Raw genomic sequence first — 13,886 nt, forward strand, 5'->3', positions numbered from 1 at the left:
AATTTATGTTTAAAGCCAGGATAGCCAGTTTTATTGTTGTTAATAAAATATATGCTCAGAGATAACTCCAGTTTGTGTGAGAATTGTTCTTTTTCAAACTGATGATTTTTAATTTGGGTCCATTTTTATCTGGTTTACAAGAGCATACAGGCAAGTAATTGTAGAAGCTATGTAATGTAAATATTTGTCTTGCACTTACTTACTTTTAAAATATCAGTTACTAGGTACAGTGCTACCCACTTAGCCACCGTGCCGCCCCATTAATACGTAACTTTAGTTGAAGTCGGTGTTCCAATTAATCCCCAAAGTTGTTCAATAAAGTTGGGGGTCAGGGATCTGTGCTGGGTACTGAAGTTCTTCCATGGCAAATTCATCAAACCATATTATTAGGAATCTCAATTTGAACACAGGAGCATATGCTGAAATAGAAAATATATATTTAGTACCATTATTAAGATAGTGTTTGATTCTTTAGTAACTCGTTTATTCTACATTTACATTTTCAGAATTTAGCAGATGCCTTTACCCAAAACGACTTACATTACAAGTACAGTATACAGTCTGAGCAATTGAGGGTTAAGGGCCTTGCTCAAGGGCCCAACAGCAGCAACCTAGCAGTGGTGGGGCTTGAACCAGCAACCTTCGGATTACTAGTCCTGTGCCTTAACCACTAGGCTACGGCTTGCCCTTGCCCTTCTAGTCATGGTCACAACGGATTTAGAATCTACACTAAAAACAAGGATGCTGGACAGTAGGACAAAGCCTTGCAAGGCATCTTTTACAGTATTTAATTATTTGTATCTGGAGTAGGAAAATAAATAGTGTTTGTGTAAATGTATTCAATAGAGGGCAGCAGCTGTCCATGTTTTATCAGACCCACACTTAAAAAGTGAACATTTTAAGAAAAGCTACACCAAAACATTGCTCCTGCCACTTTACAGATAACCTGCAACTGAAGTTTATAATCATATTTCATGCATATGATTTTGCTTATCTTTAACCTAGCTGTTTTATAAAAAGTAGTTTTTAACGTTGGTTTAAACCAATGTTATGTTGAGGTCTGATAATGTATAGCATTAAATTTATTTAATTTTGTTTACCTGAAGTAAATCTGTGTTTAAACAGTAGTAAAACCAATTGTTTGATTGCTGTATACATCAACAGTTGGCAAAAAAATGCACATAATATGTGACTAAATGTGAGAAAATCTGACCACAGGGTGGCGTGTTAAACTGTACAATCTGGTACAGTCAGCATGTACAGCAGAAAACTTGCAAGCCTAGCAAAACAGATTATCAATTGTTGAGGGACTAGTGACCAGTGATGTAATACTAAAATAAAATTTTCTGTGATAAGATTAAATGTTAAATTAATTTTTATCTGTTAGTCATATGAATAACACACAAACTTACAAGGTATTTTAATATCATAAGCCATTTTGTGTGTGTGTGTGTGTATATATATATATATATATATATATATATATATATATATATATTTATTTATATATATACAGTATATACAGTATATATATATATACAGTGTATCACAAAAGTGAGTACACCCCTCACATTTCTGCAGATATTGAAGTATATCTTTTCATGGGACAACACTGACAAAATGACACTTTGACACAATGAAAAGTAGTCTGTGTGCAGCTTATATAACAGTGTAAATTTATTCTTCCCTCAAAATAACTCAATATACAGCCATTAATGTCTAAACCACCGGCAACAAAAGTGAGTACACCCCTAAGAGACTACACCCCTAAATGTCCAAATTGAGCACTGCTTGTCATTTTCCCTCCAAAATGTCATGTGATTTGTTAGTGTTACTAGGTCTCAGGTGTGCATAGGGAGCAGGTGTGTTCAATTTAGTAGTACAGCTCTCACACTCTCTCATACTGGTCACTGAAAGTTCCAACATGGCACCTCATGGCAAAGAACTCTCTGAGGATCTTAAAAGACGAATTGTTGCGCTACATGAAGATAACCAAGGCTACAAGAAGATTGCCAACACCCTGAAACTGAGCTGCAGCACAGTGGCCAAGATCATCCAGCGTTTTAAAAGAGCATGGTCCACTCAGAACAGACCTCGCGTTGGTCGTCCAAAGAAGCTGAGTGCACGTGCTCAGCGTCACATCCAACTGCTGTCTTTGAAAGATAGGCGCAGGAGTGCTGTCAGCATTGCTGCAGAGATTGAAAAGGTGGGGGGTCAGCCTGTCAGTGCTCAGACCATACGCCGCACACTACATCAAATTGGTCTGCATGGCTGTCACCCCAGAAGGAAGCCTCTTCTGAAGTCTCTACACAAGAAAGCCCGCAAACAGTTTGCTGAAGACATGTCAACAAAGGACATGGATTACTGGAACCATGTCCTATGGTCTGATGAGACCAAGATTAATTTGTTTGGTTCAGATGGTCTCAAGCATGTGTGGCGGCAATCAGGTGAGGAGTACAAAGATAAGTGTGTCATGCCTACAGTCAAGCATGGTGGTGGGAATGCCATGGTCTGGGGCTGCATGAGTGCAGCAGGTGTTGGGGAGTTACATTTCATTGAGGGACACATGAACTCCAATATGTACTGTGAAATACTGAAGCAGAGCATGATCCCCTCCCTCCGGAAACTGGGTCGCAGGGCAGTGTTCCAGCATGATAATGACCCCAAACACACCTCTAAGACGACCACTGCGTTATTGAAGAGGCTGAGGGTAAAGGTGATGGACTGGCCAAGCATGTCTCCAGACCTAAACCCAATAGAACATCTTTGGGGCATCCTCAAGCGGAAGGTGGAGGAGCGCAAAGTCTCGAATATCCGCCAGCTCCGTGATGTCGTCATGGAGGAGTGGAAAAGCATTCCAGTGGCAACCTGTGAAGCTCTGGTAAACTCCATGCCCAGGAGAGTTAAGGCAGTTCTGGGAAATAATGGTGGCCACACAAAATATTGACACTTCAGGAACTTTCACTAAGGGGTGTACTCACTTTTGTTGCTGGTGGTTTAGACATTAATGGCTGTATATTGAGTTATTTTGAGGGAAGAATAAATTTACACTGTTATATAAGCTGCACACAGACTACTTTTCATTGTGTCAAAGTGTCATTTTGTCAGTGTTGTCCCATGAAAAGATATACTTCAATATCTGCAGAAATGTGAGGGGTGTACTCACTTTTGTGATACACTGTATATATATATATATGAATGGAGAAGTGTGTCCAAACTTTTGACTGGTACTGTGTATACACTGCAACATCCAGTTTACAGGACTTAAAAGATATAAAACCTGACTTTTTTAACATATTGCGGCGTATTTAAGAGCAATGAAAAAAGAATGGGGTTGTTTTGCTACATAAAACATGCCACTTTTCTAAAGTTAAAAAAATTAAGCTTTAAGATGTGATATATTCTTTTACTTCTTGCAACCCCTAACATTTGTTAAAAATGAGTTTTTGCTCTTTTTATATATTTATATCTTAATATGCATTATGAATTAAAGCAGTAGTTCTAACTTGAATGGACAATTTCATTGATTCTCATTTTATATTTAAACAAATAACACACTTGACTACTTTCTGTTTAGCATAAATGTAGGCCCCATGCACTCTCATCCCTATTCAGGATGAAACTTATTTTACTTGACATGAAAAATATAATAAGACATAACAAATGCATAATAAAACAACCCCTGATGTGCCTTTTAATTACTCATGATGTATGGTATTACATATGTTACTAGCCGTTTAAAATGTGATGCAGAAATTTTAACTTACAGCCTAACTTTTTAAATAAGAAGGCTTGTTAGTAAATAGCATTGCGGATTTTAAAATATCCTCTTATCCTTTTTTGTTAAATCAAATGATACATTTTGCATTATCCATGGCTTACATGCACTATAATTATAAAAATAAATCTGACTTACACTCAATAAGGAAATAGTGTTGTAAGTGAACAAAGTTGGGTGGGGCTGCTCCACGACATGAACTCAACCACCCACATCACTGCACCTCCCCCCCCCCCCCCCCCCCCCCCCCCCATTGGTTGCACGTATTATGCATGTATTATGGCAAGCCAAACAGAAAATATATAGCAAACACTGATATATATGAAATAAAACAGTGTCAGACCCACCACAACCCTAACCAGGATGAAGCAGTTGGCAACAATGAATAAATAAAAAGTAACCCTTCATGCAGCAGTGTAAATATTAAGCGATAAGTCTAGACCCAGTGTTGTTTGTAGGTAATATAGTGTGTAATAGTTAAGAGAATTACCAATAATTGAAGCTACTGTGTAACCCCAGTGGTAAAACAATAACACGCAGTAGTATATTGTGTGAATATTTGACCTCACATTGCTCAGCTGTTGTTTGTGCTGTGTCTGTCAGTGGGGTAGAGTTGGAGAGGAAAGCCCCCCTTCGCTCAGCCCGGAGGCGTACTGAAAGTTTTGCGCATGCGCAGGAGGTTGTTTTTCAGCCAAGCCGTGGCTTAAAGTGAGCAGAGCGCAGAACCTGTGCTGTCTTTCTGAGCGGACCATCCAACCTGTGTCGAGTCGCAATAACAGCATTCTGTGCTGTTATTCAGCTCTCGCACACCAATGACACTCAACAGTGTTGCAGCGTGCTTTTTTCATAACAGATTATTTTTATAGACTTCTTTTTTTATACATTTAGACTTCTTTTCTCGCCACCATGGTGCTCGGAAAAGTAAAGAACATGGTCGTAAGCTATGACTGTCACAATGACAGCAATGTGCCCGTGTTTTCCAGCGGGGACTGCGTCTCAGGAAGGGTCATCATCGAAGTGACCGGCGAAATTCGCGTCAAGTCGCTTAAAATCCATGCAAAAGGCTTAGCCAAAGTGCGATGGACTGAATCGCGAAATGCTGGATCCAATACTGCCTACACGCAAAATTATACAGAAGAAGTGGAGTATCTAAATCACAAAGATCTCCTTATTGGCCATGGAAGAGGTAAGCATGCGATAGAAATGTGATCTGCTTATTATGTTCATCTGATGTGGATGCTCAAGCTTTTTTACCAGTTGTTGCTCTATTCAGTTGTACTGGTATAGCACTAGTCTACCTGGACTGATTCGTGCGTCTTATACATAACTATTATGATCAAATTTGTTTGTTCAGAGCAGAATTTATATGAACAAACATTTATGATCTTGAGAACTCTGTAAGCACGCTGTGTTCATGAGCACTGAACTGTCAGAAGTACAGAGGATCAGTAGAATGAATGGCAACCAACTGTTTCTTTAATATTAATTCATATTTCATCGAAATGTTTAACATTTTTTTCATTCGACCCAACTTTTATAATAAAAGAGAAAAAGAATTCGTTGTTTTGACCTGTTTTTAAGGAATTAAACGGGTAATTTGGGACAATTTAGTGTTGAGTTTCCACCCATTGTTAAAAGCGGTTCAATCCTGTTCTGATGCAGTGCCTGCTCGCAGTCGCCTCTGATTGGTCAAGGTACAACGCGTGTGCCATGACGTCACTCTTTGCAGAAAGTGCTTGGAATAAAACTTTTTTATATAGAAATAAATAAATATACATGCTTTTGTATTACTATTGGCCGAATGCATTAAATGCATCATGCACTTGTTTGCCACCGATTTTAGCTACAGTCTTTGTGCATTGTCTGCATTGCTGCAGTCCTCCAAAACAACTTTCAGACAGTTGCAGTTGATGGATGTTGTTGACTTTACTCCAGCCATGTCAATAAGCACCATTCTGTACACTACCAGCCAAGATTCTGAACACACCAGATTGACCAGATAGAATTTCAACTGAAAAGCAGCCAACAAATGCTCAGCATCCCATTCTATAGGTGGCTACTTTGAAGAACATGTAATACAACATGGTTTTTATATGTTTAACTGCTTTCTGGAGCCACCACATAATTGTAGATGTTCATTTATAGTTTATACTATCTTCATTATAATTTTAGAGACAAAAAAAGTGAAAAGGATGGGGATGTTAAAATGTATATATCTGTATAGTTAGTTATCTAAATAATTCCTAATTCCATTTTTTTTGCAAAATTGGTTAGAGTGGGAGTTAAGTTTATTCTATTTTTTTTGTCACACCAGGTTTTATCATCTGCAAACAAAGGTTCCAAAAAAGTAATTATATAACTTAGCTTGAAATTATTTGGTGATATAGCCAGAATCCTATATAACAGACGACTGGTATATATCATGATTTAGTAGTATTTGTTAAAAGTGTAACACCACCACATAAACACTTTTTTCTACATGAAAATGGTATATTGCTGTTATATAAAGACATAAATGATATAGCTAAATCTTAAGGTAGGCACAATTATAGCCAGATGATGTATATTATATTACCATCCCTACAAAATAGGCTAGTGTATGTGGAAGAATGAAAGTTTTATTTGTTTTATTAAAGACAGAATGATTATTTATGGATAGCATTTCTCCTTACACATTGATTAGTTGGGGGACTTCCTGATTAACACTAGTTTTATTCCTTAATGACTAACAGGCATACAGTGTGATTTGTAGAAAACATGTTTGACAGACATTTGAATGACATTTACCATAATAAATTACAAATATAATTGGTGTAAAGCCAGGAACAAAAAAAAATCTCATTAAACCTTTTAAATACATATTCTAATATAGTCTATTTGTTGTATAACTGGGAGTAATGTACATTATTTTAACTTGCATGTTAAATCTCTGTTTGATAATGTAATTCCTGTTTTCATACTGTCATTGATTATTCTGATTTTCTTCTGAAATCTATTCAATGTAACTTGCTATCATGTTTAATTGTAACCTCGAAATACTAACAATAAAGGTGAAGCTTAGAAATCTATTTTCTGTTTCTGTCTCATCATTGTGTCTGGGTCGTATTTTTTAGTCTTAAGTGTAATTTAAAATGGGAGAACATTTGTAAAGAGTGTGTGTGTGCACACGTTCAAAGAAAAACACTGAACAGGCTTTGCTGGTGCTCTTGAATTCTGCACGGCTGTGAATGCGTAATGCAGTGAAGGCAGCCAGCTCCGGTTTAGTCCGGTCTTCTCTAGCTCAGCTCGGCTTTTGAGTGACAGTTTAGGGAGGGCGCTGGCTGTATAAAGCCTACAAAAGGCTGAATGCTGTAATGTTTCTTTTGATTTTTGTTTTATTTTATATATTTAAACGTGTCCAAACAATTAAATGTATTGTTTTGTTAAATTATATAACTCATTCTTTATGAGTGTCTCCCATCTTGAATGAAATAACCCACACAAACATACACTTGCCTGAATCTAAATGACTTTCAGGAAATATTGTGCACCAGACAACCCACACAAAGTATTTTAAGTGCTTTTTGGTTCTAAGATTTGAAATAAATCCGTTTATCATTTTCTAAATGATCTGTATGAGTGTGTCTATTGCTTTTAAACAAAGAAATACGTCCTTTTTTAGCTTTTTCTGTAGTACTGTCTCAGGTAAGGTATACATGTATTTGGAATATTGTTCTCTTTTGTTTCAGATGATGATAACTCAGAGGAAGGTCTCACGACAATCCATTCAGGAAGACACGAGTATGCATTTAGCTTTGAGCTTCCACAAACGTGAGTGCTTCCTAAAGCTTTCACATCTCAGTTATAATCAAACACAATTAACATTTTAGCAATCTTACAATCTTGCTTTAATTGCTTTTGGTTTATTAATGCCACTGTGTTGTTTTCTATGTGCAGACCTCTGGCTACCTCGTTTGAAGGGAAACATGGTAGTGTGCGCTACTGGGTGAAAGCAGAGCTGCACAGACCATGGCTTCTGCCCATGAAGACCAAGAAAGAGTTCACCGTTTTCGAACACATTGACATCAACACTCCCTTACTGCTGGTGAGTGCTTTACAGCCCCCCATCCTATTCAGGCATCTTTATACAGGGTGTCCCAAAATGAACTGACATTGCCACAATTTTTTCGCAGCAAAACCAGAGTTAGAGATTTTTAAATTGCTGTCATTAGTAAACGTTGAGGTTAAATCATGAAAAGGTACACAATCAAACAATGCGTAGAAATTGTAAAAATTCACTTTAAAAATGGTGATGTGAACTGGTCGCCAAGATCATGTGACTTGACGCCGTTAGACTTCTTTCTTTGGGGTTATCTTAAGGATAAAGTGTACACCAGCAAAACACAATTCATTGAGGACCTCAAAGAAGAAATTTGACACAACATTACTGAAATTTCTCAGCAATTATGTCAACGTGTCATGGAAAATTTAATCAAAAGAGTGAACGTGCTGCCACGGTCGAGGCGGTCATTTGTCAGATGTTTTGTTTCATACATAACCTCCATGTCTTTACTTCCAAATAAAGCAAAAACATTATTAATGTTCAAATAAAAAATGTGTTTTATTAAAAAATTAAAATGTCAGTTCATTTTGGGACACCCTGTATTTAAATTATTATTATTATTTTACAGAGACTTTGGTTTATATCTAAATTAAACCCAAAAGTATCATTCCTGTATAGCAGATTTAAACTAAATTGATTTGACATTAAGTCAAAGCACATGTATATTTCCAGTATATAGAAATCAGTTTGATTTATCAATTGATTTATCCTGATACTTAAAAATATTAAGTTCTGCTCTAGTTTAAGCAATAGTACAGTGTATGTATATTGTATAGCAAATAAATTACCACAGAAATGCATAAAATCCATGTTAAGTTTATTATATGTTGGCACAATATCAGAAACACCCATTTAGGATAATGTATTTAGAACTACTGTTAAAGTAAAAAACAAGTTTTAAAATTAGGACATAATCTCCTAAACAAGCTTGTTTGAACTTAACTTTAGGTTGTTTTGTGAATTCTGCCCTAGGTATTTGGTGTACTTGTTTGTTTTATTAGACGTTTAGTGAGCTGTGAGAAAGTGAAAACATGAACAGTCTCAGAATACCTGAGAACTATTTTGGGAAAGACTGTAACACTCACCAGAGAGCGTATAATCAGAACAATTTTATAATCATTTAAAATAGTAGTTATGTAAGATATTAACCTACTAGTGAAGCTCACAATGCAGAACTGAATAGTACTCACCATTCTTGGCTGACCTACACCTGAACTTTTAAGATAACATATCTGGTTCTTGTCTTCTCCAGTCTCCCCAGGCAGGCACGAAAGACAAGACTCTATGCTGCTGGTTTTGCACCTCAGGTCCAATCTCCCTAAGTGCCAAAATTGAAAGGAAGGGTTACACCCCAGGTAATATATGATTTCCACTATAACAAGAGATCATTCACAACAATGACTGCACAACTATTGTTGTTATTTGGTTGGCCATGTTGGCTCAGTCCTGTATTTGTCCTCGCAGGAGAATCGATTCAGATTTTCGCCGAAATCGAGAACTGCTCCAAGCGTATGGTTGTGCCAAAGGCTGCCATCTACCAAACGCAGACCTTCTTTGCCAAAGGGAAGATGAAGGAGATCAAACAGTTGGTGGCCAATCTGCGTGGCGAGTCGCTGTCTTCTGGCAAGACTGAGACATGGAACGGGAAGATGCTGAAGATCCCACCTGTGTCGCCATCCATACTGGACTGCAGCATCATCCGGGTGGAGTATTCACTAATGGTGAGTTTAACAAGTGGGAATAAAATAATAATAGTCCTGCTAGTCATACACCAAGCCAATCAGTAGAATTTTAAATGACATTGTGCTTATCTTGCAGGCGTGACGCAGCATTTTCTGTTACTGTCTGCTTAAGATTATTACCATGCAACAACAAACACAAAGTTCAGTGACTCACAGCTTGCATTCTATATTACATACAACTGTTATAAATAGTCTATTAAATTAGTACACCACCAGTGGTGTAAATTCCTTTATTCGCATGCCTGAAAGCTTTATGATATGGAATAAATTTCATATTAGGAATGTTTATTAACTTATAGTTGTCATTACACCATACATTGTGAAGGGCCAGTCAACCCACTGAACTAGTGTTGAAAATGGACTGCTCTTAAAAGTTTGTAGATGTTCCATAAAAGCTTATTTTTTAAATTATGACAATGAGATTATGAACCATCACACATTGCTAAGAGGATGAGTCAAAAATATCTGCTGTATTTAGGTTAATGCTTATTAATGACCTCTTTACTATGTGAAACTGTTGACCATCTTATGCTTACATAATGACAGGGTAACCTAAAATTACCCTGGCCAGAATATCATCTTAACTTGTCCACAAATGACACAGCAATTGTATGACTTGAAAATTAGCACCATTATATTAAATATGTAAGTATATGTAGGTATCAAAAATGAACTGTATCTGACCTTTGGTCTTTGGTAATTTTTTCAGGTCTACGTGGACATTCCAGGAGCTATGAACCTGTCCCTCAACCTGCCTTTGGTGATCGGCACAATCCCGCTGCATCCATTTGGAAGCCGCACATCATCGGTTAGCAGCCAGTGCAGCATGACCATGAGCTGGCTGGGCCTCAGCCTCCCAGAAAGACCTGAAGGTAAGTTTAGATGTTACAGACATCATTCAACACCAATTTCTTTCGTTACTGGTAAAATTGAGTTGGAAAAATTCAGAATTACAAAAATAACAGCAATAATGTTAACATTTTTTCTGTTTGAATGTTTTTAGCTCCACCAGCCTATACAGAAGTGGTATCAGAGGAACAGAGACAGAACTGCGTGCAAGTGTCCTGTAGACGTGAGGACTTTGACAGCCCACTGTTTGCCTACATCCAAGAATTTCGCTTCCAGCCTCCACCTCCATATTCTGAGGTAAATCTTGATAAATGGCATGTTAGTAGATTTGCAAAATGCCTTTAAATACTTATTTTATTTCACTCAAAGTGCTATGTAAATTATAGACACACATAAGGATGACATAAGGGTGTTCTAAACAAGCTTTTTTAACAAGCGGATGTTGATACTGATCCAGTATAAACATTGTCACAGTAATCAAGCTGTAAAGTTTGGCAGCCTATTGAAAAACATTGTATTTGGATTGTGGTATCACAAGTTTCCAAGCAATCTAATAGTGCACAGCTCTGAAAACTGATTTGTAATCAGTCCATGTGGTCTTATTTTTAACTGTATCTGCCTCTCTCTTTAGATTGATCCCAACCCAGATCAGCCCAGACAGACGGAGGAGCAGAGGCCTGACACCTGCCCATGAACAGCTCGCAACATCAGCCCAGAGCGGTCGGGCCCATTAAACTTTCGTCTTTTCGTTTTTTTCCCCGGCGACGGCGAGCATGCTCATGCTGCGGTCAATGCTGTGAGAAAACAAACACGCAGGTGAAAGGATGGTCAGTTGCATAAAGTTACTGCCAAGTCACTTCACGCCTGCACTGTGACTTGCGTTCACAACGCTCATCTGTGTCGATCCCTGTGGACAGCTGTACCTGGTCGGACTACTTGATTACGCCGCCAGATTTCATCAGCCTAGTTTCTGTCGTCCTAACGCTCGTTTCTCTAACTGTGGCACAAAGCAAGATGAGGTCGTAGTGCACCAAGCTATCCGGAGACGTGCGTGTGTGTATATATACACAGAGGAAACAGCCACCGCCTGCAGTACAAAGGAGAGAAGACTCCGGCTTTGGTTGTGGATTTTTTGCACATTTGATTTTTAGCTTGACTTACGAGGCTCGGTTTGAAAATCACTAACTGTTTTGTTTTTCACTGTCCTGGTCTAATACGACTAAACGCAGGCTTTATCCGCACAACTCTGAACAAGATTCAGACTGAATGAACTCAAATCAAGCTCTGATCTAGTTCCAGATGTTTGTAGGTGGTTTTGTTTTTTTCCTTCATTTATTCTTAAAGACATGCATATGGCACTGTGCCCATGGGCATACCATCTTAAGGTTCTGTAAGGCCTTGGAATCGTTTCCTGTACGGTTCAGAAATAGCAGAAAGACGTACTTTTTCCTTCTGCTCATACAGACACCGTGTATACGTTAAGTCAGTCTGTGTTTGCTTGGGGATTTAATTCTAGTGCATGTTTTGTGGTGGAGAAGCAGAAGTGGCATTGCCACTCGCATGTAAAGGCAGGGCGGAGAGATAAAACAGGGTGGAACCCGGTAGGCTGTCTGCGAACAGCTTGAACAGTTCGTTGCCTTTCTGTTTGTAGTGTAATAGAGCAGGCTTCTATACAGCACTGCCTCAGTCTCAGGAGAACTTCTCACTTGCCAAATGGTTGGAAACACAATAGATATAAAAAAAAGCATAAAATGTAGGTAAGAGCAAAAAGTAGATTAGATGAACAGATTAAGAAGACAATGCACAAGGCAGCTTTCTAAGACAAACGACATTCCCTTTTTGTCCTGTTGCACTTCCAGACTTCTTTTGCCCTTCCAGACTTCTTTTGCCCTGACATTCCTCCAGGCCAGTGATGGCAGATATGATTTATTGCAAATAAACTTGAAAGTACAAGATATGCCAGTCTAGAGCACCCTCAAAATGTTAGACAGCCTACAAACCCACACATTCACTAATGGTGAGTTAGGGATGCAGCCCAAATTTGGCTGATAGTGTTGAATTGAGACTTACATTGGTTTTAAAACTTGTTCAACACAAAGGTCGATGAAAGCTCTGCTTCCTTTTTCATGTAGCATTTTTTTTGGAAAGCCTAATCATATCTCGCTGAGGTCTGGAGGACGTGTCTAATTCAACCATCTCCCAGTGAAATGTTTTAAGCCGCGTACGATACAAAGCTTACATTTGCATTTACAAGGATGGTATGAATGATCATAGTTAAGTAGATGATGCATGTGTGTGTACGTGTTATTTGTGGTTTCGGTGAGGGTGTGGAGAATTCAACAAGTTTTAAGCAAGACTCGAACATACACAGACTAATTTAAAGTGTCTTATCATAGTGGCCTTGAGGAACTGACCTGGTTCATCACAACTCACAACGTACGAGGTTCCGTCTCTGTGTCGTCTAAAATGTGTTTTTGTTTAAAAGGACAAAAAGGGAACACCAAATAGTCCTTCAAAGCGAACACTAATCCCCAGACATGCCACTTAGATTTTCTATGGCTTACCACCCATTTTGAGCATGAGGTGCATTTAGAACTTTTGCTTTCAGTTCTGTTATTATTTTGGCAAAATGTCTGACTGTGTTAGCACACCTTCTGAAAGACTGAGCAACTCATTCATGTTTATTTTTAGCAGCCCTTACCTGGCCTTGGGTAAAATGATAAGCTTAAAGAAATATGTGGTTGGTCAGTTCCAATGTCCAGTGCTTGGCCGTCCATTTAATTCAGTGTTAAAGCTAAACTTCACTATAAAGAATAAAAGAAGCAAAGTTGAGTGGATTTATTTTAAAAACAAAGTGCAATATTTTGAGTTATTTGAGTTTTTTTTTTTTTCCACATTAGTATAACATTTTGTTTTGGCTGTTATATTTTAGTGATCATTATCAACACTACATAATGTTAATCGACAAATTTAGGTTCAGAATGGTTTTGAACTTGTCTTAGTTCTTCCTCTGATCTAAATAAACCTTTACTAAGCATTAAAATGATTGTCATGTCTTTTTATTTGTACTCCACTTCAAATTCTTACATTCCTGATGAATGTACTTTGTATTAAATGTATTTTTCTGCATAACATTATGACCACCTTCCTAATATTGTGTTGGTCCTCTTTTTGCTGATACATACACAACAAATTGTGATGCACTGTGTATTTTGACACCTTTCCATCAGAACCAGCATGAACTTCTTCAGCAATTTGACCTACAGTAGCTCACTGGTTGGATCGGACCACACGGGCCAGCCTTCGCTCCCCACGTGCATCAATAAACCTTTGCCACCGCTTTACCACTGTACCTTGCTTGGACCACTTTTAATAGATACTGACCACTGCAGACCAGGAACACCCCACAAGAGCT

General features: G+C 38.0%; 1 protein-coding gene across 1 annotated transcript; it reads left to right on the plus strand.

The window, feature by feature from the left end:
* The first annotated feature begins 4,518 nt into the window (after nucleotides 1–4,518).
* On the plus strand, nucleotides 4,519–13,502 carry arrdc3a (arrestin domain containing 3a). The gene is made up of 8 exons (XM_063018235.1): nucleotides 4,519–4,964; nucleotides 7,507–7,588; nucleotides 7,715–7,862; nucleotides 9,133–9,235; nucleotides 9,345–9,601; nucleotides 10,332–10,494; nucleotides 10,626–10,768; nucleotides 11,103–13,502. Exons 1-8 carry the CDS (start codon nucleotides 4,685–4,687, stop codon nucleotides 11,163–11,165), a joined length of 1,239 nt encoding a protein of 412 aa, XP_062874305.1. The 5' UTR covers nucleotides 4,519–4,684; the 3' UTR covers nucleotides 11,166–13,502.
* The last annotated feature ends 384 nt before the right edge of the window (nucleotides 13,503–13,886 follow it).

Source organism: Trichomycterus rosablanca, chromosome 21 (genome assembly GCF_030014385.1).
Source record: "Trichomycterus rosablanca isolate fTriRos1 chromosome 21, fTriRos1.hap1, whole genome shotgun sequence".
Classification (NCBI taxonomy): domain Eukaryota; kingdom Metazoa; phylum Chordata; class Actinopteri; order Siluriformes; family Trichomycteridae; genus Trichomycterus; species Trichomycterus rosablanca.

Excerpts from the sequence above, each read along its gene's own strand:
- arrdc3a (XM_063018235.1), top strand. The coding sequence starts at position 4,685 with ATGGTGCTCGGAAAAGTAAAGAACATGGTCGTAAGCTATGACTGTCAC. Across the intron at positions 7,589-7,714 it reads AGCTTTGAGCTTCCACAAAC|ACCTCTGGCTACCTCGTTTG; the intron begins GTGAGTGCTTCC and ends TTCTATGTGCAG. Across the intron at positions 10,495-10,625 it reads CCTCCCAGAAAGACCTGAAG|CTCCACCAGCCTATACAGAA; the intron begins GTAAGTTTAGAT and ends GAATGTTTTTAG.